General features: G+C 52.5%; 1 protein-coding gene across 2 annotated transcripts in view; it reads left to right on the forward strand.

Moving 5' to 3' along the window:
- Nucleotides 1–6,990, forward strand: part of SMAD6 (SMAD family member 6) — a 75,353-nt gene extending 68,363 nt beyond the window's left edge. For both annotated transcript variants that reach the window (XM_046008811.1, XM_046008810.1), the window contains one exon: nucleotides 5,968–6,990. In XM_046008811.1, coding sequence (XP_045864767.1) covers nucleotides 5,968–6,509 — 542 coding nt within the window. In that variant the 3' untranslated portion in view covers nucleotides 6,510–6,990. The remainder of the gene's footprint in view (nucleotides 1–5,967) is intronic.
- The last annotated feature ends 16,454 nt before the right edge of the window (nucleotides 6,991–23,444 follow it).

The raw sequence follows: 23,444 nt of genomic DNA on the forward strand, positions 1-23,444 counted from the left end.
TGCCAGCCATCAGAGGGGCTGGCTTGGGCATAGGGGAGAGTGCCTGTTGTGGGCCAGTCTCCTGCCCACCACAGGTGTCCACCACCCTCTGGTGGCAGGAATGTGGGCACCACGGGGAGGCTGGGTCCCTGGTGCCTGGTCTGGAAACACAAGGGCTGTCCCCTCGGCCACCACCGCAGAGCCCTGCTGAGGCCATTCCAGGGCAGCCATAGGGAACTGCCCTAGCAGCACGTACTCCTGCTTTCAAGGCATCATAGCTACACTTAAATGCACCACTCTTCCGAATATGGGTGGTGCCTTTGGATGTACATGTACACCCCAGTTGCCATGGTACCAATCCAGATGTCAAACATGACCATTGTTCCAGAACGTTCTTTCACACCCCCTCCCAGTCATTCCCGCTCCCCAGAGGTAATCCCTGTTCTGATTTCCATCACCGTAGGTTCGTTTTGTCTGCTCAAGAATGTTATATAAATAGAAACAAACAGCCTATCTTCTGTGTCTGGCTTCTTTCACTTAGCACAGTACATTGGAGATTCACCCGTGGTGTTGTGTGTTTCACTAGTTCGTGCCTTTTTATTGGTGAGTCGCATTCCGTCCTACAGATGTCCCTTAGTTCTGTGTTTCCACGATCTTAGTCTGTTTGGGCTGCTGTAACAACAACGCTGTAGCCTGGGTGGCTTAAACAACACATATTGATTTCTTACCATTCCTGGGGCTGAGGAGTCCCAAGATCAAGGTGCTTCAAGTGTTGGTGTCTAGTGAGGGCCCAGCTCCTGGTTCATAGGTGGCCGTGTTCTCGCTATGTCCTCAGGAGGGCAGAAGGGGTGAGGGAACTCTCCTGGGTCTCTCTTCTAAGGGCATTAATCACATTCAGGAGGGTTCTACCCTCATGACCAAATCACCCTCCAAAGGCCCCGCCTTCAAAGGCAATCACACTGGGGCTTAGGATTTCAGTATTTGAATTTCGGGGGTTCACAAATACTCAGTCCCTAATATCCATTTTCCTGTTGATGGACGTCTGAGCTGTCTGCCAAGTTCAGGTGATTCCAAGTAGAGCTACTGTGAACATTCACTAAATTGCAGCAATCTTGAGCCCATTATTCAGGGGAAGCCAGAGGCCAGGGGAAGGAAGAGGGACTGCCCGGTGCAGGCCCGGAGGCAGGACTCCTGACCCCCCAGCCTGGGGCCACTCTGCCAGGTCCGCCTCAGACACAGCCCCACACTGGGCCTCTCCTCTTCTCCCACCCCTAGCCCAGAGCCCTCCCAACCGGGACCCAGAGTCTGGCTGGGAACTAGGCCAGGCCCCGAGCAGGGGGTAGTGAGCAGGAGTTTCGGTCAGAGCACGGTCATCTTTGATGTTGTTCACTCGGGTCTGACTCCCTGGTATTTATTTGCAATTAAGGAGCGGGTTCCTAATTAGGTTGATGGCGGGACCACAGCCTTGGAGCCACGAAGAGAAAAAGATCTTCTGCAAAAGGCTGTCCCCTTGCGCTGGAGCGGCAGGCGGGCTAAGGACGGAGAGCACAGCCGCGGAGTGGGGCTCTGCCACTGTGGAGAGGGCAGAATTTGGGGGACTGGCCTTCTCACTCACAGAGAGCTGTTCAGCTTCTGTCCGCCACAGTGCATGAGACCCGAATCCGCGCGCGTGTGTGTGTGTGTGTGTGTGTGTGTGTGTGTGTAAACAGCCACAGTGGCCCTTGACTTGCTTCTAGACATTCAGCCATGCCTTGCTCCATTCGTCACTCCTGTGCTGATGAGCCCCCCTCTTTAAGCTCGGGCTCCAGGCTAGAAGCCTACCCTTCCCATCCGTACAGTGCTGTACAGTTAGTGAGGGGCACTGCCATCCACTGTCCTATCATAACTTCCCATGGTTGTGACCCTGGGTTGTGACCCCCTGACACCCCTGAAGGGCCCCAGCCTGTGCAGGGTTAGGGCCAGCACTGGAACCAGTAAAGAGACAGCTGCTTCTTTCTGCACCTGACTGACCTGCTGCTGGGGTTCCCAGAAAACCCGAAGATGAACTGTGTAAATGAGGCGCTGGATCAGGAATAAGTCCATTTTACAAGTGGGCAGACTGAGGCTTAGGGACACTTCAGTGGCTGGTCCATGGCCACACGTCCAGTCAGTGGTGAGAGCCTTAGGTCCGTCTCACTCTGAAACCCTTTGGCTCCTGTGACAGGCATTACATGAGAGTTCTAGGGTCCCAAGTTCTGGTCCCAGTGCTTCTATCCGTGTGTGTGCTTGGGTGCTTCCCACTGGACCCCTGGGGTGCTGTCCGTGGGGCACAAGGACATTGGATTCAATTAGTGGTTCCCACAGGCCAGTCTCTGCACTGCATCTTCACTGGTCCACAATGAAAGAGATGAGAACATTTCTTATATCTAATCATGTTAACTTTTACATTTCTGATTTAAGTCCTGCCTGTTTCATTAGTATCAAATTATACTTTCTTTTGTGCTAGTGGTAGCTGACAGTCTTGGAGTTTTCAGTAAGTCTGTACATGACAAAATAAAACAGTAGTAACCCAGTACATTCACAATCCCTCTTTGAACAATTATTGGTTTGTGAAAGCCCAAAGTGTTAGGGCTCCCTGGATAAGATGACATCAGTGGCTCCCTTAAGCTCTGGGGCCCCAAGACCCCAACAGCTGGGTGGGGACAGGGAGGTCCTGAGCATGGTGATGGGCTCACTTGCTGGCTTGCTCCTAGGAGACTTCAGACCTAAGTCCTCGCCCACAGTCCCTCGGGGTCCGAGACCCCCAGCCCTACCTGCTGGGCAGGATCCAATGGGAGCTGGGGGTGAGGGCACTGGGCTGAGCCTTAGGATGAATTTTATTTCCTTCCTCCTTCCCTTTTAGCACGTTCTGAGAGCACCCTGGGGATACGTGCAGTCTTGGGACAGAGGTAAAGAGGATTAAGGCACACCCCTTCCTCCTGGAAAATCTAGACCAGCCAGGGGCACTGACCAACAGCACAGACACCTGCTCAGGCATCAGGAGTGACTGCATTGAAGGCCGCAGGTGCATGGGAGGGGGAGATCAGAGAGGGCTTCTCAGAGGCAGCACTCCATCTTCTGGAATTTGGAAGACTTGGCCAGGAGCTCAGGTGTGATGAAGTGTTACCCAGTCTGCTTAACCAGAGAGGCTGTGGGAGGTGAGGCCTGGCCCAGGCAGTGTCCCTGAGCCAGACGGTTGGGGCAGGCTGGGCCCTAGGGCCCTAGGATAGCTCTGGGGTTCATCTCCCAAGCACAGGACCCAATCCCCATGAGGAATGCTAGAGCAAGGCTGGGACATGGGTACTGATGACGTGGGGGTAGATGATGAGGGGCATTTGGCTTGGCCGGGGTGGGAGGAGCTAAGAGGAGGGGGTCAGGAAGTATCCTTCTCAAAGGCCTTCAGTTCCGTTCCTCTCAGTGCCCCTCCTCCCCTTCCTGCCCCTCCCCCAGACTGCCAAAGTGCTTCTTTGCCTTTTATGATGGAGGGGCTCCACCCTGGGGTAAAGCTGCCACTTTATGACTGGGTGGCCCTCTGAGCCTTATCTGTAGAGCTGGGACAGTAGTAAGCCTCAGTGAAGCTGCAGTGTACCCTCGGGGAGCGAAGGCCTCTCTTTGTGGGGTGGGGGGTATGACTCACTGGTTTGTGGGTGAGCACCTCTAGGATTCAGACCGTGAGAGCAGTCTGGTTACACACTGCAACACTGAGGCTTAGGGAAGGAGAGGACTTGCTCAGTGCGGGGGCTTCAGCGGGGAGTCTGCCCGGAGTGTGGAGGAGAGCCCCCCACCACTCCAGAGTGTGGCCTGGCACTCCCTCATGTATACCCTCCACCAGCTCATGGCGCCTCCCCGGGCCTCAGTTTTCTCATCTGTGAAAGGGGCTGGTAACAGGAGTGAACCAAGGCTGTTGGGAGGAAGGGGACACGTGTTGCCTCTCCTGTCCCCCAACATTCTCCAGGCACAGATGTTTGCTCCCCTACCTCTCTGTTTCTAGTGCACTAAAGGAACTCTCATGGCTCATGAGAAGACTGGCACTGGGGTTTCACCGCCAGGCTGGGATGGCTCTGCTTTGCTTCCTCTTGGAAACTTCCAGAGCTGTACCAGATGGATGGATGGATGGATGGATGGATGGAGAGAGGAGCCGTGGCTTGCAGTGTACCTGGCTGCCCACCTGCTGGGACCGGCCTAGTTGTTGGCAGCCTGGTCGCCCATCCCATGCCAGAGTTAGTTTCTCTACCTGCTAGCCAAGAGGCAAGTCAGCTGAGGGCAAGGACCAGTGTCTTTCCTCCCCTCCTCCATCCCCCTACTGGCCAGAACCAGGAGGAGCCTGGAGGGGACTAAGAGGCAAAGTAATACATTCTCAGGGAGTGGCCTGGGGACCTGTGTCTGGGACCTCGACACCCCTCAGAGGATGAGGGGCACGCCCTTTGGGGCTCTGCCCAGTCCAAGGCCTCAGCGGAGCTGGCAGCCTACAGGAGGCCCTTCGAGAAGACGGTTTCCTGCTAGGTGGCTAGGCGGGCCTGCCGGGCATAGGAGGATCTGAGGGGCCCTGTCACCCCGCTGCTCTGGGGCTTCTAGGCGGGGCTGGGCTGAAGGCAGACAGTTGACCTCGCCCAGGCTCCTGAATGAGGTTGTTAGCCGTGTTTTCTTCCTGGGGTTTGGTTGGACTTCGATCTTAGAGAAGCTACGCCATAGAGTGCCTTGCTGTGCTCCCATTATAGTCTCGGGGGAACCTCTCCCTCTGAGTATGAGCACCATCCAAGGGCTGTGTGGGAACATGTCCCCTCACGGGGCAGTCACGGATGCCCACCTGCTTCTCAGAGCTCTGACCTCAAAGGAAGGACCAAATGTGGAAAAGCTTCAGAATCTGAGAAGCTGCCCACACACGACAGCAGCAAAGAGGGGGTTGCCCGCTGTCCTTGAGGGGCAGCCCCTCTGACAGGCTCTGGCCTCTGTGTGGCGTTCCGTCTGGTGTCAGAAAATTGTTCATCCAGACATGCACACATGCCTTAAGCTGGAGGGGAAAGGGATTCCAGTCATCCGGGCCACCCCTTTGCTGTCCATGGGGAAACCGAGGGCCAGAGAGGGGCAGCACACACCTTTGAGAGCTGGTGATCTCTGGAGCCCTGGCTTTAACAATTTAACAATTAAAGCAATTTAACAATTGCTTTAACAAAAGCGATTTTGCTTTAACATTCAGAGACCCTCAGCTTCCCCATGTGGCGGAAAGGGCTGCAGTTCGGGTGAAAATCTGTACTTTGTGCCAAGAGAGACTGGGAAACTAGGCATCTTGCTCAAGGCCAAAACTGGGAAGGGATTCTGGGGGCCAACTCCCCCACCCCACCATGTCTTCCTATGCCCGAGTCCCCTTTTGAGTGGTGATGTATGCCCCCCAGTAACTTAATCCCACTCTGTTCAGGTTGAGGCTTGGGCAGGCAAGGCTCAGACCCTGTGTGGCCTTTGGCAGGCTGCTGGCGTCTGCCAAGTCTTGGATCCTCTTGTGTAAAATGAGGAGAAGGTGGCCTTGACCCGGAGTGATGGGAGGACCAGTGAGTCAGGTGTAGTCAGAAGCGCAGTGTGCAGCCCTTCCTTTGGGCGTGTGTGTGTGGGAGGGGGGCGGTTATCCCTCTCCAGCTAACTTGAGCTTGGAAAAATTCTACGAGCAGGAGCCGGCTGCAGCTCCTGTCTGCGTACCCGGAGCCGGAACACATAGCGGGTGACTTGCCTTCTCCGTGGGCTCCTAAACTCGGGTGCCCCCCTCAGCAGGTGTGTTAGGGGTCTGTTTTCCCACGAGGTACAGTTCAGGAGGACTACCCGGCAAGCGGCGGCGCTGCCCTCAGGTGTGCTGAGCACTGCAAACCCCACCATACTTTATATGGAAAACCCAAGCCGCCTGGCCTGGGGAAAGGGCACCCCTGTGCCCCCCTCTGCCGCCCACTTACCCCCTCCCTATGCCCTGTGCTTGCCCCGCAGACGCCAGCATGTCTCCGGATGCCGCCAAGCCGAGCCACTGGTGCAGCGTGGCCTACTGGGAGCACCGGACCCGCGTGGGCCGCCTCTACGCGGTGTACGAGCAGGCCGTGAGCATCTTCTACGACCTACCTCAGGGCAGCGGCTTCTGCCTGGGCCAGCTCAACCTGGAGCAGCGCAGCGAGTCGGTGCGGCGCACGCGCAGCAAGATCGGCTTCGGCATCCTGCTCAGCAAGGAGCCCGACGGCGTGTGGGCCTACAACCGCGCCGAGCACCCCATCTTCGTCAACTCGCCCACGCTCGACGCGCCCGGGGGCCGCGCCCTCGTCGTGCGCAAGGTGCCGCCCGGCTACTCCATCAAGGTGTTCGACTTCGAGCGCTCGGGCCTGCTCCAGCACGGGCCCGAGCCCGACGCCGCCGACGGGCCCTACGACCCCAACAGCGTCCGCATCAGCTTCGCCAAGGGCTGGGGGCCCTGCTACTCGCGGCAGTTCATCACCTCCTGCCCGTGCTGGCTCGAGGTCCTCCTCAACAGCCACAGATAGCGGCGGCCCGCGCCCCACCCCTGCCCCGCGCCCCACCGCCCAGAGACACAGCCCCCCACGGACGACACCCCTCCCCCCAAATATCATCTACCTAGATTTAATATAAAGTTTTATATATTATATGGAAATATATATTATACTTGTAATTATGGAGTCATTTTTACAATGTAATTATTTATGTATGGTGCAATGTGTGTATATGGACAAAACAAGAAAGACGCACTTTGGCTTCTAATTCTTTCAATACAAATATATTTTCTTTCTTCTCCTCCTTCCTCCTTTATTATTCTTTGGTTTTCGTTTTGTTGTGTGTTTGTGGTTTTGTTTCGTTTTGTTTTCGTTTTTGTTTTTTTTAAAGAAAACGATACAGCAGAGCTAGGTGGAAAAGCCTGGGTTTGGTGTATGGTTTCTCAAATATTAATGCCCAAACAAAAAGCTAATACCAGTCACTCATTGATAATAAAGTATTCGCATTATGATTTTTTTTTTTTAAATGTCTTCTTTTTAACAAAGAGGGATGTGCCGGGCTCCCGTGGGTCTCTGACCCATTCAGCATCCTGAAACTTGATCTCAGTCTTTACGAGGGAAAGAGTAGAGGGGATAAATTGAGAAGGAAGGAAGGGCATATATTTACTTTTGAGGCCAGAGAAGGTTCTGGTGCTCCCTCCCGCCCATGGCTGCACTGAATCCTCAGGATGGGGGTGTGTGTGTGGCGGGAAAAGTTCTCCCAGTCTGATGGGGGAGGCACAGGTCCCTGTCTCCCGTCTCTGCATGGTGCACAAGCTGGAAGAAGACACTTATTTTCACCACTCTGGGGTAATGGCCCAAGGAAGAAAAAGATAATGGGCCTCAGGCCCACCTGCTGCCTTCAAAAACCCACCTGAGCCCTAGGGTGAAGGTCCTTTTAAGACCTAGACAAGCCACTCTCCCACCACTCACCAAAGAGCTCAGAACTAGGGCCTTCTGGGGTTGTATTTATGATTTATGCAAAGGCAGGTTGGTTGTTTCTACTCTATAAAAGGGAAAAGTGGAGATTCTGGAAGAGCAAAGGACTAGCTCGTAACAGATCAGGGTTAGAAGTCACATTTAATTGTAGGACCAGAGCCATATTAAATGAGTTTTCTCTCTTGAGAATACTCAAAAAAAAAAAAAAAGAAGGCTTCCTTGGCCAGATAACTAAGGGGCATGTTGCATTGTATATCTTCTTTCTTGGAGATTTACATTAGCATATTAAGTGCTCGGAGAAGTCATGTGTATTATCTATTGCTGCGTAATAAATTATCTTAAATTGTAGCAGCTTGAAACTAACATTTCTTATCTCTCACAGTCTCTGTGTTCAGGAATGCAGGAGCCGCTCAGCTGGGCGGTTCTGGTCCAGGGTCTCGTGAGGCTGTAGTCAAGCTGTCCGCCAGGGCTGTAGTCATCTGAGGCTTGCCCGGAGCTGGACGACCCGCTTCCAAGCTCGCTCACGTGGCTGTTGGCTGAAGGCCTCAGTCCCTCACCACACAGGCCTCTCCACCGGCCTACTCATGACATGGCTTCCCCCAGAGCAGACAACCCAAATGAAAGGGACCAAGAGTGAAGCGGCCATCCTTTATCACCTTGGCTCAAAAGTGACAGGCATCCCTTTGCCACATTTTGTTATCGCTCGAACCGTTCTTGCTGACAATGAGGGAGGGACTGCTGGAGATTGTGACTGTTAGGAGGCGGGATTGTGGCCACCACATCCTCTGAGAAATACACCATTTGGCTTTGTTTCCCAAAGTTATTTACCGATGGACTCTTCCCCACCCCAGCTAATCCTGTCCCCATAATGAGGCACACTGGTGCCTCTGATGTTGCCAAGCCCTAGACACACCAGGACGCCCCACGCCGAGGCCCTGTCCTGATGATGCCCACCGGGGATCTTGGTGTAGGGTCAGTGGGGCGGGGGGCCTTCAGGCTCAGGTAGTTAGCGGAGTGCAAGAAGGAGAAAGGGGCCAGTTCTATGGAGGTGTTAGGCTCTAGTACTCACGGCCAAGTGACAGGCTGAGGGTGGTGGAGAGGACAGGAGCAAAGGGGTGACGCAGTGGGACTGGAAGAGACCACGAGGCATCCGTTGCGTGCAACAGCTAGGAGGCGGGGAGAAGTGTCTCCAGACACTCCTGCTCTGGAGCCAGGTTTAAATGCGGTGTCTGCCATTAGACCGACTCTGGAGACTTCTCCACGTGCCTCAGTGTTACCAGAAGGGGGTATAAGGTGGGGATAAAACTGCTCCTGCCTGAGAAGTAGGTTTGAATTGGGAGAAAAAGGACATCGCACCGTTCCTGGTCCATCGTCGGCATATGTCAGCTGTTAGTAACATAGCGTCGGGACTGGGAAGGGAGGCGGCCCTTAGATGTCAGGATGAGGAGCTGGGGTGACAGGTGCCTAGTTTCTGAGTGGGCCGGGGAGGTGATCTGTGCAGGCCTTTGTGTTTTTTTTAAGATTTTTATTTATTTATTTGTCAGCAGGGGAGCAGCAGGAGAGGGAGAAGCAGGCTCCCTGCTGAGCAAGAAGTCCAATGCAGGACTCGATCCCAGGACCTTAGGATCATGACCTGAGCTGAAGGCAGATGCTTAACTGAGCTGCCCAGGTGTCCTGTGCGAGCCTTTAGAAAGCTCTCTGTAGGGGCTTCCCAGCAGGAGGGCAGGAATGAGTGGGCTGAGCCTTGCACCCACCCGGGCTCCCCAGTGCATAGGACTGGTCCAACACCAGTCTCTTAAGAGGGATTCTTTGTTCTCAGAAGAAGCAGCCTATCACCCCATGATGCCTGGATTACTTCCACAAGTAATGATCACAATCCCCCTTTATCAGGGAACAAGAGGGACAGGGATTGACACTCCCACCCATTTCATAGATGAGGAAACTGAGGCCCAGAGCAGGGATGTGCTTACCTCAATCCCTTAATTGTGGAAGTTTGGATATGACCCGGATTGCCTGCTTCCCACCACAAGGTATACTCTGTGTAGACCAGATAGTGACTTCCTTTTGCCACGTTCCAGATTCTCAGGGTACCCACTCAGCCAGATGACATCGATTCTCCCAGTTCTCCTGCCAGGCCTGACCCTTTCACTCCCAGCTGCCACCCTCAGGCCTGTGCCTCCCTGGGACACAGCCCCCGCTCTGCTCTCCTATACTGTCAGGCCTTGGTCCTCCTTTCGGGCACTGAGCCGAACTGAGCTGTTCTGTGTGAGGCTGGGTGAGGAGTCACTGGGTTTTTCTTCTTCCTTTTCTTTCTCCTAGACAATAACTAGTAACAGGCCCTGTTTGTGAGCCCTTTCTACACGCTAGGAACTGGTCTCCAGGAGCATCTCTGCCGGCATGGTCTCAGTAATGCCCCTTTTCAGATGGAGAAACTGATGCTTACATGAACACTGTCATTTTCCCGGCTATCCCTAGGGGGAAAGAAAAAGGCCTCTGTGTCAGAGGCCAGCTGCAGACTCCTCCTGGGTGCTGGTTATCATCGGCTGCGCGGGAGCCGGCCTGTCCCTCAGGGACAGTCTACCAGAGGAGATCGCTGAGTTCCAGGGCCCTGGGCCATTGACCTCACAACTCTTTTGCTCCCAGGCTTGCCCTGTCCCGAAGCTGAGGACCTCCCTGAGGTCCGTGAGTGTCGGGGCGGGGGTGTGTGTTTGAGACTCCCCTTCCAGCCCCTGAATTTACAGGTGGGGAAACCGAGTCCCAAACACATACTCGGTCGAGTGGCCAAGGTCACAGAGGGGCAGCAGGATCCGCCCCCCTCCCCGCTCTCCCAGTCATGGTAAGGTACTCGCAGTAACTCTGTGGTTTCCCCCAGACCACCCAGGGATCCGGTGACTCAGGCTCCAAAGGAGACACTTTCTAAACAAGGCCGGGTCTCTGGAGAGTGTGGTGGGAGCTTGGTCCCGGCAGGCCCTGGGAAGCGAAGTGGGTGGGGCTCAAACCCAAGCTCAGGCCTGGAAGAGGGGAGGGAGGGATTTCCTGCTATTCCTAGGCTTTTAGAGACCAAAGACTCCTTCCACTGCCCCCTCCGCAGTCCCTCCAGTCCCTCCCCCGCCTTACTGCCTGGGAGTGGGGGGTAGAGGGGGTTGATCTAGGAATGAAAGAAACAGATCTAGGAAAGGGGAGGGGTGGGCCTGGAGGTCTTGATTTCATGATTCAGGTGACAAAACCCAAAGCCCAGAGAGGGGTGTGTGCAATTAGCCTAAGGTCACACAGCAAGGTCAGGGCAGAAAGGAGCTGAAACCTCCAGTCTCAAGACTCCAGGTCAGTCTGTTTCCTGTGTGTGTGCGCACAGCTTCCGTCAGTGCTCTGGAGGGCGTGCACACGCCTCTGTTCCCCTCCGAGAAGTCCCCTCCTGCCCTCCTACCCCTGTCCTGGAAGCTGCCTGCCCCCACCCCCCACTCACACAGTTCAGGGGGCTTAGTGCCCACCGCTGCCTTGTTCCAACCCTGATTCAGCTGCTTACCAGTTACCGGATCTCAGGTAAGTTACTTAAACGTTTCTGTGCCTCAGTTTCCCCATACGAATACTAATGAGAGTACTCACCTCCTAGGATTGTTGGGAGGACAAATGGACCAACGCTTGTTACACGCTCAGAACCGGCGTGTATTAAGGTCTCAGCAAGTACACTTACAAATTGGACTCATTAGAATTATCTGGAGCCCGGAAGGTAGTCCAGGTTGGTCAGGAAAGCTTGGCTGGGGACTGGGCAAGTATTAAGGACTCAAATCCAGGTGCCTTAACTTGCTGTTGGCATCGGGCAGCCGCCCCACCCATGTGAACCTCCGCTTCCCCTGTGAGAAAGGACATCCGCGATCCACTGGGTATCTGTTGGGGGCGGGGGGACACCAGTGGTTCCTCCAGACACTGCTGCGGCCTCTTCACTGGGCCTCCTGCCCCTCTCCTGCCCCTTCCAACCTACTCTCCACCCAGACTGATGCTGCGCGGCCAAATCTGGGGGTAGCCTTCCTCCGCAGGATAGTAGCGTCCCTGCATTCTCGGGATGGAGAATCCCCTCCTAGAGTGGCCTGGGAGACCCCCACCCCCACCCCAAGAGAATCTGGCCCCGCCCCATCCCTACCCGGCCAACCCCTTTCAGACAGCCCACTCCAGACCTCTGTCCCTGGGCCTTTGCCCAAGCCGTGCCCTGCTCCTGACCCGACCCTGCCTGCCCAGTCCGAGCTCTGGCCACACTGCTGCCCCTTTTCTCTTTCTAGGGGGTCTCCTGGATGCCAGAGAACTCTCGTGTCCCATTTGCCGACGCGGCTCTGGTCAGCCCGTTCCAGGCACAGAGGATGGACTCCCTGGATGTTAGTGGAATAAAAGAGTCACAGAGGTAATGGATGGGGCATGTTTGATAAATTCTAAAGGACCCAGTGGGCATCTAGAGGGGTGTGTGTTGTTTATTCTCCTGTGTCTCCACAACAACCCCAGCTGCCTGCTTATAGACCCCTGAGGTTCCAGGTTCTGGGGGTTCCTGTCCTGCAGCCTTATTCTGCCCCCTCAGGGATGTGGTAGCAAGAATTTCTGGTTTGGGGGGTATTCTTTTGATGCCTTAGAATATAGACTCAAAGAACGTCCAAGCTGGAAAGGCCCTTAGAGTGGCTCTGGTTCCGTCACTGTCACAGAACTAAGGTCCAGAGATGGACAGTGTGCTAAACGGGGTCACACAGCAAGACAGTGGCCGATGGGGGCCAAGCCCTTGACTTGGAGCTCCTTCCAGAGCTAGCCTCTTTGCGGTGCTGCAAAAGTTTCTGTGAAGCCAACATTGGCCTGAGCAAAGCAGTTGAGAGGCAAGAAGGGTAGAAACACAGATCATTTTTGGTTCTGTTTGGTTTTATTTGTGGTAAACTAGATACAGCATAAAATTGCCTAGTTAAACCATTCTTAAGTATCCAGTTCAGTGGCATTAAGTACATTGCATTGTCGTACAGCGATCACCACTGTCCGCTTCTAGAATGTTTTCATCTCCCCTGTGCTTTTTTTTAATTAAAAAAAAATTTTTTTTAAAGATTTATTTAGTTGACAGAGATAGAGACAGCGAGAGAGGGAACACAAGCTCAGAGAGTGGGAGAGGAGAAGCAGACCTCTCACCGAGCTGGGAGCCCGATGTGGGGCTCGATCCTAGGACCCTGGGATCACAACCCGAGCCGAAGGCAGACGCCTAATGACTGAGCCACCCAGGAGCCCCCCCCCCCCCGCTTTTTTTTATGTTACTGTGGTAGAATGAGCAGAACATAAAATTTGCCACTTTAATCATGTGTTAAGTCTAAGTTCCGGGACAGTGAGTGCCTGCTCATCGTTGCATTTCCTATGCTTTTTAATAAAAGGCCAATGAAGACAAAGTTTTTAAAATTCCGCACCCTGGGATTTTGAGGCTTTGGCTGACTTCTGGCAGCCAGATGACCCAGAGGAAGCTGTGTGTCACCTTGGCCTGGTTGGGAGGGTCGGCTGCGGGTGCTGGGGAAGGGGCTGTCCAGTCCAGGCTGACCACAGCCTTGCTGACTGTCTGTTTGTAAAGTAGCTCCCAGGGAGGCTGGTGGAGTGTAGATAAAATGCCTAGAATTTACAGCTGTACAACAGGGAGCCTATGGGCCAAGCAGAGGTCGTAAGTGGTTTTTAACATGACCTCCCCAGACTGGAGGAGACCTGGCTGAGTGATGCTGTGAGGGGGCCTGTGTTCTCTTTGGGCCTCAGTTTCCCCTTGAAAACAAAAGGTCCAAACTAGATGGCTTCCTGCTGCACACTGCAAAAATCGTAGGACCCAAGAGTGGCAGACAGAGCCGACTTTCAGATTAGACCTCCTGAGAGGTTCTGGAACAGTTGCTGGTAACAGAATATTCACTTTGTTTGGCAGTAGGAATAATAATGTTATCATTTACTGAGGGATGTACTCTGTACTACACACTTCGCATCATCTCGCCTAATCCTTATCCCTGTTTTATAGATGAGGCTCAGAGAAGTTAAGTAAGTTGCCCAAGGTTAAACAGCTAGTAAGTTTCAGAGCTCCGATTCCTACTTTGATCTCTCTGGTTCCAAAGCTGGTGTTCCTACCCCCTAGCAGACTTCAGCTCGACTTTCCACAGCTGCTAAGAATGCAGGCTTTGAAGGTAACTCCCCAGGCTTCAGGCCCAGCTGTGCCTCCCACTGAGCGACCTGGGGCAAGTCACTTAAAGTCTCTGAGCCTCTGTTTCCTCATTTGTTAGAATGGATGTAAAAATAGAACTCACCTCGCAGCAGCGTGGTTAGGAAGATTAAATTAAATTAATTTCTATGTATGAAGCAGTTAGAACAGGGCCTGACTATAACAACTAGCATTTGTTGAATTTTTAAAATATCATTTTTTAAAGATTTTATTTATTTATTTGACAGAGAGAGAGATCACAAGAAGGTAGAGAGGCAGGCAGAGAGAGAGGGGGAAGCAGGCTCCCCACTGAGCAGAGAGCCCGATTCGGGGCTCAATCCCAGGACCCTGAGATCATGACCTGAGCCAAAGGCAGAGGCTTAACCCACTGAGCCACCCAGGCGCCCCAATATCACGTTTGTTGCCAGCTTTTTTTTTCCTCTTTTGGTCAGTTTTGTTTGAACCAGCAAATTGGAAATGTTTATTTTTAATAGTTTCGCTTTCTATTCCTCATCATCGAGCAATGAACAAAATGTAGCTGTAGGAATGCTAGAAAAACACACACAAAGGACAGTGCAGGCGCACATAGCCCTAAAGGCGTTTTCCTTACTGCTTTAACAAAAACATATTCATGCATGATCTTTTGTAGAGGAGGGAAAAAGTCTCTTCCGCAAGTCACTCAGTGTTGGCCAAGTTCCTTAAATACTCTAAGATGAGGGGCACCTGAGTGGCTCAGGTGGTCAAGCATCTGACTCTTGGCTTTGGCTTAGGTCACGATCTCGAGGTGATGGGATAGAGCCCCACAGCCACTCTGTGCTCAGGGCAGAGTCCGCTTGAGTTCTCTCTGTCTCTCTGCCCTTCCCTGTGTATACTCCCACTTTCTCTTTCTCAGATAAATAAATAAAATCTTTTTTAAAAAATTGGTCTAAGATGGGCAGCATTTTGGGTGTTTTCTTTTTTAGTATTTTATTTGAGAGAGAGCGCGCACGCGCGTGCTTGTGCGCTTGCGCAGGAATGGGGGAGGGGTAGAGGGGGAGGGGTGGACACGGCAGCTCCTTGCTGAGTGCAGCGCCCAAAGCAGGGGTCAGTCTCGTAACCCTGAGCTCAAGACCCTAAAATTCAGGACCTGAGCCGAAGTCAGGAGTCGGATGCCTAACTGACTGAGAGACCCAGACAACCCATTTTGGAGTTTTCCTTATAGAAAGTAGACCCTTTGGAAATGGTGACCCCACCCACTGCTGTTTCCTAGCCGCCTCTACTGGAGGAGTGAGGATGGTTCCATTCCTGGCCCTGACGCAGCAATTTTGACTCTTTTTATGAATCCTCTGCTTTGTGCTGCCCCAAATATAATGTCAATGAATGTCAAAAACCACATCAGATCCCCAGAAAGCCAAGTGGCGCCGGGTCTGCCTTGGTGACAGGCCTCGGCTGGCTCCTGGGCTCTCCTGGCTCTGGGACTCTAGGGGGCTGAGGTCTGACCCCCGGGGCCACTCAGCCTCATCTGGGACCACAGTCAGGATCTCTGCCATGCCCTCACCATGCTAAAGGGTGTCCCCGCCATGGTTTGCAGGGAAGCAGCAGCAGCTTGAGGGTTTTAAGTTGAGGGATTGTCAGTTCACATAGCTGGGATCCCATTCTGTCTGAGTCCGAGCCTGGAGAGTCCCAGAGGTGCTCTGCGAGGGGAGGGCTCCGGCTGGCCTGGCTCCCGCCCAAGCAGGCAGTGTCATGAGACATCTTCTGGGACAGTTTCTAGGCCTTGGGGGTGGGCTCCCAAGGGACCAGAAGAAGCCACAGGCCTTTGAAGTATGTCTGCTCTTGAATTTGCCAGGGTTGGGGAGGGAGGAGATATTTGGGACCCCAAATCCACAGAGCCACTGAAGAACATCTTTAAACACAGAAATTTTGCCACTTTTTGCCCCAAGCCTCATGCCAAAGCTGCTCCTGCGGAGGATGGAGGGCCAGCTTTGGAGAGGAGTGAAAGCCTGCGAACGAAGGTTTGACTCCTGCCTCCATCATTTCCCAGTCTCCGTGAACTTGGGCATTTCACGTGCTTCTTTGGGCGCTGGCCTTCTCATACGTGAAATGGCGAGGATATCCTCTGTCACGCTGGGACCAAATGAAAAAGCATGGAGTGTTGGGAGCCAGTTCTCCATGGGTCTCTCTGGAAATCTTTCAAGCAAAGGCACTGACTGCCTTTGTTCTAGATGATCTCTTCAAAGAGGCACTGCAGCCCACAGCCTTAGAAGGTGCCCCTTTGTGCAAAGGGTGGGCATGTTGACTGCCCACTGTCGTCAGAGTTTTGGGTTCCTGAAGCTCAGGGTTCCTCCCCTCTAAAGCGCCCCAACTGTGCAGGGCTCACCTTCTCTCTTTGCATGAGGAAACCAAGGCAAGTGGCGGGCTCATGCTATTGGCTGTGCTGTAATAGAGACCTGGAGTCTCCGGCTCAGGAATCTGTGGTCCTCCGCCAGCAGGCGTGAAAGGGGGCAAGCAGACTTGTTACGTTGCAAATAGGGCAAAGTCTGAGATCATGGCAGTCCTTGACAGTGATGAGGATGGGGCGCTGGAAGAGGAAAGATGAGGGCATCCCAAGACAGTTAATGGGATTTTGGGAGAAGTCCATGAAAATCAGCACCAAATACGTTGCCTGAATTGTATGGCCAAGTGGGCAATCAGTGACCCTCTGTTTTGCTGCCTTTGGATGAGGAGAACCTGGGCAGGCGGTCGCAGGCTGGGCACTGGGAAGAGGTGCGGAGAGTGACCCAAATCGTGCCCTGGTTGTGCCTGACTCTCCTCCAGGTGGTGGGATCTCCTCACCAGTCTGTGCCCAGTCTCACTTCCTCGCTGTACAAAGAGCTACAACTAGGACCTCTGCTCCTTTAGGATAGCAATTTGGGATGGGCACTCACACCACGGGACAGGAGGGAAATTCATGACTGCTGCGGGCAGAAACCCAAGGTGTTCTTAGAACCTTGGCTGGTTCCCTTGGAGACAAGGGTGTGGGCGCCTCACACCGGCTAAGAAGAAGGATGACCCGGCCCCTCTTGCAGTCCACCATGCCAACTTCAGATCCAGTCAAAGACAAGGAGAGGTCCATCGGTGGGTCCTGCTGCCATAAGGGAATGTTGACTTTCTTGGGGAAATTAGCCCAAGACAGACAAATTCTGAGAGGAAACCCAAGGCTCTGAGGTCAGGTTTGTGCTGATGGTGCCCACTGACTGCTGTGGCTGTTCGACCTCGGTGCCAGCTCTCCAGAACCGGAAGTGGACACTGTCACTCTTCCCCAGGGACAGAAGTCAAGATGATTCTCACAGCTCCAGCCAACCCTCCATGAAGCTCCGCGTCTTTTTCCTGTCCTTTGGGCAAGCCCATGACCTGGCTGTTTCATCTACCACTTGGAAAACTAGAGGCCGGTAGAGCGAAGACACCCCTCTGCCGGGTCACAGACTGTGGGAAGAGGTTGACGCTGTTGACTGAGCAGTGTGGGTCATTCCTGCAGACGCCCACGGGGAAGGGGCATGTTTCTGATGAGACCGACTACGTGGCTGCCTTGCCCAGATGGCCCCCCATGGCTGCCTGGACCTCTCATCCTACCAGATGTGGTCAGACTCCTACCCTCAGAGACCCGTACAAGTAAGGGACTCTGAGCGTCTACGCTGTGCGCCATGCTTGTAACCCTGGCCAAAGGCTGACCTGACTGTCTCACCATGGGCGTGGTCCCTCCCTGCTTCAGGCAGAGTCACTGCCCCGAAACTTTGACCCCATCTTCTGACTATGGGCGGGTGCCTCCTTACTGTTGACACTTTTCCAGGTAATGGTGGCCTTCCAGTCTGCTCAACCAGCCAATTTGAGCCTCAGTATTATGGCTCTTGAAATGAATCGTGTCATGCTTTCAGCTCTCTGGGCCATGTACAGGGTGACAATGGTGTGCCCTTTATCCCACTCCACAGAAGCCTGACCATCAAGGTGTTTGGTGACCTTTCTGGCTCCCTCCCATTCCCAGGGATGGTTTTGGTGAGTCCAAGTTCCCCACTCCATTTCCTTCACATTCCTCTTGGTCCAAACTCCTGACAAAGGCAGGTTGGTCATTGATTGTGGCTATCCCCAGAAAGGGCTCCTCTGTGGGGCCACGTCCTGGGGAATGACCAGGGTAAGAAGGGTGTGGAGTTACAGAGACCCAGTCTGAGAAGGTGCCATCCCACCCTAAGCATTCCTGGACACGCTGCTACTTACATCCCCCCAATAGCCAGCCTCCTTAGCGCGACCTATGCTTGGTAGTCTGGCCAAAGGAGGATTCAAACAGAATTCTGGTTAAATTTTATAAAAATGTCCCATCACTCTTGTACCTGGTCGTTCTGAGAGAAAGGTCTGGGCCTGGGTACAAATAGGTGTGCTTGGAAAAAAGGTGAAGTGTAGGGGCGCCTGGGTGGCTCAGTCAGTTAGGTATCCAGCCCTTGTTTTGGCTCTTGGTATCCGACCCTCAATGTCAGGGTCATGAGATCGGGCCCCACGTCGGGCTCCATATTCAGTGAGGAGTCTGCTATAGTTTCTCTCTCTCCCTCTGCCCCTCCTCGCACTCGCTCCAACTCTTTCTCTCTCTCTCTCTCTCTCTCTCAAATAAATAAATAAATCTTAAAATAACACAAAAAAGGAAAGGTATGTAGGCACTCGAAAAGAAATACCGGCCATGGAGGAAGGGCACGAGCCCCAGCCCCTGGGAAGGGAGCGTCTCGTACGTCAGGACGCCCCAACCTGATGGACCAGGCCCCTGCAGTCCTCCCACACTCATGCTGGCACCTTCCGTTTCCTGACTGCTGGGTCAGCCATCCCCCAACAGGCAGCTGCAGCTCTGACTTGATAGCCGGTTTTCTGAACCTTCCTCCCGAACCACGATGTTAAGAGAAACAGCGTAAAAGAGTCCCAACCCTGGCACCCCCAGATGTCTGCGCCAGTCCACCCCCACCGCCATGCCAGCATCCAGTGGGGGCTGGTGGATGCCACCTGGCACCTGGTGTTGACAGACAGGACATACAGAGCTGACTAGTCCTGGGAGGTAGTGTCCCTAAAATCAAGGTAATTTGTTACACAGGAATAAATAATGAATACACCATCCATGCTCCCCTTTCACACTCACCACAATGCTTCAGCATCTGTGGGATGATGCTGGATGCTGGATGCTGGATGCTGGATGAAGCGGGATGATGCCCGCTTTACGGATAAGGAGCAAAAGCTCAGAGAAGTTAAGCCGTTGCCTAAGGTCACACAGCCAAGTGGCGGTGCAGGTTGTAATCAGGTCTGCCTTCCTCTTGTGTCCATGTGTTCCAGGTTGCACCTTGCTAGTTTTCCCTCCTTCAAGGAGCTGGGATTCTTCTGTGACTTGTGGACACTGGTCCATAGAATTTCATGCCCCTCAGCCTGGCCCCTGGTTCTGGACACCATGGGTGGGAGGCTTAGCAAGCTGGGGGAGCATGGAGTAGCCAGTGGGCTTTCTAATACTGCCTCCGCATGTGGGGGAGGCTGGCCTCAGTTTCTTCATCTGTGAAATGGGTCTGAGACCCCAGACAGGTTGCAAAGAACACATGGACTCAGGAGCTGAAAGTGCTTTGGAAAACTAGAGGTACAGGGGTGCACATTGACGTGGTCTGAGACATGGCTCAGGAGGAGAGCATGAAGGGCTTGGTGGAGGGCCTGGGATGGAAAGAAAGCAGAAGGGGCCAATCAGACAGAGGGTCTGGGCCAGGATTCCCTTATGAACTGTTGTCAGCTGTGATGCCACCTGCCTTCTTGTGCCTGAAATCCTGGGCAATCCTCTGAGGTAAATGGTGCCTTTTCTAGACTCTCCTTTTAAAACACTCCCCCCCTGTAGAGCAGTGGGACTGTACTTACACAGCCCTGAGCCCCTCCCATGCATGGGTAGCTCACATACATTATCTAATGGGATACTCACACTGAAAATGCACTAACCCTTTCATGTATCTGTGTGTCCTGTTTCACAGATATGGACAGATGAGGCTCTGAGGAGCTGTCATTTGCCTCAGGTCTCATGGGAGGTAAGGGACTGAACCAGGGTTTGGAGTGAGACTGCCCTGGATTCAGAGTCTGGTTGCCTTTCAGCTTTTTGGTTTTTTATACACTTGACTTTCACCCCCAGAGAAGCCAAGCTCTCTGAGATTGGGGTCTGGGCAGAGGGGGCCCCAAATCCTCCCCTGTGGGTGGGATTCCAGGTGCCCACAGGCTGGATTTCTCTTCCAGGAGGAACTGAGAGGGACAACCCCAGACCACATGGCTCTTGGCATCATAACCTTTCCATGATGTCGCTTTAACCGTCTCATAATGGGTCCATCCGGGAGCTCCTTTTCCTCCCCTCTATGCCTCAGCCAGAGGGGTCTTCTTAGCAGCCCTGGCCAAGTCCTTCCCCTGCATAAAGCTCTCTGTGTTCTGCCCATGGAAGTCCCAAGCTCCTTACAGCACATATAAGGCCCTCCTTGGCCTGCAGCCCTCCAGCCCCTCTCGGTGGAACCTGTTCCCTAAATAAGAAGGTTCCCTAAATGGCCAAACTGATGTTTGACTCCAAGCTTCTGCCTCTGCTGTTCCCTCTTCCCAGATGCCCTTCACCCACTTCCTTGCTTTGATTGTCAAACTCCTTTCTGTTCATTAAAAGAAGTAATCCTGGGGCACCTACGTGGCTCAGTCGTTAAGCATCTGCCTTGGGCTCGGGTCATGATCCCCGGGTCCTGGGATCAAGCCCCACATCGGGCTCCCTTCTTGGCAGGAAGCCTGCTTCTCACTCTCCCACCCCCCCCCCCCCGCCCCCCGCGCCTGTGTTCCCTCTCTCACTGTCTCTCTCTGTCAAATAAATAAATAATCTTTAAAAAAATAAAAATAAAAAAATGAAGTAATCCTTAGGCAGATTTCATGTATTTACCAGGAGACACGTGCACGTGGAACAAAATGGCATGTGGTGAGGATTGTCTCCTCCCTCCCCCCGCCTCAGCCCAGCCACCCAGACCCCTTTGGGTTACCTGTTTGTTGCCTGCCTTTGCATCCTTTAATGTTATCATGATTGTCTTTTGCTCGGCTGGCTGGGGAGCTGCTTGAGGGCGGTAACTGTGTCGTGTTGATTTTTGGCAGAGAGCCCTGGGGCACGGTGGATATAAGTGGAGGATATGGTGCAAGCAAGTATCTTCTGGTGGTGAGGGTGGAATGTCTAGGGCTGTTGCACTTCCCCAGGTCCCCTGGTGTTAGGGAAGGATGAGCAGTGCTAGGGGCTGGAGGAGATGGTGGGGGGAGGGGACACCAGCAAAGAGCTACATCTTCACCTCGAGCTATAGAGCAGAACAAATTCCAGATGGATGAGACTGCAAAATGTGAAAACAATGAAACCATGAAATAACTAGAATAAAATGTTGATGATTTTGATCTCTGGCTGAGAAGGGCCTCGCTAAGCACAGCGGTAATGGAAGAAATGATCCCGGGAAAGATGTATATATCTGCTTGCTTAAAATTGGGAACTTCTGTGCATCCAAATACGCCCTAGAGGGAATTAAAATAAAAACAAATATGTAAAGAGCACTTGCAAATCAAAAAGAAAGAAACTCTAAAAACCTCAATAGAAAAAACATAGGCAGTGGACCTGAAAAGGAAATTAACAAAAGGAAAACTGTAAGTGGCTTAGTTTAGGCTTATGTTTCAAAGTAAGTAAGAATATGTGTAACCTCGTTAGAAAACACAAGATTCAGTTGAAACAGAGAGATGGTGTTTTTCACTTACTGCTTTACCCAAACTATTTATACGTAGAAAAATAGTGCTCCATGGGGCTGAGATAAAGTGAGATGAACAAGATAAATGTCTTTCTATAGGGGGCGACGTTCAGGAAATCAGTTTCTCAGTACAGCTCAAAAGCCTTAAAGATGTTTATGCCCTTTGTTCCAGCAGTTCTGCCTCTGCGGTTCTTTCCTGAGAAATCGTCTTTTTTTTTTTTTTTTTTTTTTAATAATAGCAAAAACTCCAAAATGGTCTAAATAGCCAATAACAGGGGATTACAGAAATGATGGCGCACCTGTGTGACAAAATATTACACAGCCTTTAAAACTCATGCTTAAGCGGGGCCCCTGGGTGGCTCAGTCATTTGAGCATCTTGGTTTCAGCTCAGGTCACAGTCTTCAGGGTCCTGGGCTCAAGCCCCAAGTCAGGCTCCCTGCTCAGCAGGGAACCTTGGGGATTTTTTCTCTTCTCCCCTAGTGCCCTTGTGAGCTCTCTCTCTCTCACATAAGTAAGTAAATGAATCTTAAAACAAACAAACAAACTCATGCTTAACTGTTAATGGCTTTTGCACTTGGGAGGCTGGGAGGGATACCAAGATGCAACTGGGTTTGTTCTCCTTGCACTTTGTCTTTTTCTGGACTATTTACCAGAAGTCTATGTTTTTTTCATGAAGAAAAATATGTTTTAGAATTATTTTTAATTACTTGGAAAAGTTATCATGTAATAAGACCAGATGGGGAAAAAAAGCAGGTGCTGAACCTACATGCAGATAATATGATACTTAATTTACCTTTTTTTTTTTAAGATTTTATTTATTTATTTGACACAGAGAGAAGAAGCACAAGCAGGGGGAGTGGAAGAGGGAGAAGCAGGAGCCTGGCTGAGCAGGCAGCCGGATGCGGGGCTTGATCCCAGGACGGTGGGATCATGACCTGAGCTGAAGGCAGGCGCTTAAGGACTGAGCCACCCAGGCGCCCCTATTTTCTCACATTTTTCAAATCTTCTGCAGAGAGCATGGATGAGCTTTATTAAAAGCTCATGTTAAACTTTATTATAAATTATATAATTACAAAAACAGAGTCTCCAGAATAAACGTGGCACCGTAAGGGATTGGGCATTGAATCTAAATGAAACGTTTGTAACTGCCAGTGTTCTGCTTCATTGAAATCTGACTGTATGAAAGGATAATGAGTGAAGCCTCACATTTCTGTCACCCAGTAGTGCATTTCCATGCTCCACTGCCTCCCTTGACCCTTACAGCCCACCCTGCAAGGTACTGAGACTACGGGAACTCCGCAAAACACAGTGGAAAAAATGGACATGCGTGTGTACACACACACACATACACACGTCTACTGGACCTTGAGCAAAGCCACAGTTCTGGAGGGCTCCCATGTTGTGTAAGCCCCACGTCATGGCTTTTGATGACTGGGCCACAGCATGACTTTCTAATGGGGCTTCCTGCCCTCCCCTGACCCAGCAGGACACGGTGGGGGAGGGCAGGGCTTGGGGGGGGCGGGGGAGGAGAGAAGGATGCCCCTAGTCCCCAGGAGGTGATGGGGTGCATCTCAGCTTCATTTGGCTCTCAGGACCGCACCCTGACTAGTGAGACTCCTACCCTTCCAGATGGTCCGCAGACCCACCGGGGTCAGCTCAATAGCGGGCTTGGCGACAAAGTGACATGTTCCCGGAAAAACAGAAGACCACGTCCTGCTGATGCCTCCAGGTAACTGCTTTCCACTCGTTAAGTTGTTGGATTCACGTGTGATTTGTTCTGGGGGGCTCTTGGGATGCAGAGGATTCTCTGAGCCTCTGAATAGACACCCCAGATCACAGATAGACTAAGCCCTCCATGGGGGACTGCAGGGACAGCACAGACAAGATTATGGGGCAGCGCTATGTGAGACATATTGGTCGTACACACTGGAGGTCAGGCCACGGAAGAGCATTTAAAAGAGAGGAATGACGAAAAGAAATAATAAAGCAACTATCATTTACTGAGCACCTATTACGTGCCATGTATTATTCCATTAAATTATTCCACTGTC

Source organism: Meles meles, chromosome 6 (assembly GCF_922984935.1).
Source record: "Meles meles chromosome 6, mMelMel3.1 paternal haplotype, whole genome shotgun sequence".
NCBI lineage: Eukaryota > Metazoa > Chordata > Mammalia > Carnivora > Mustelidae > Meles > Meles meles.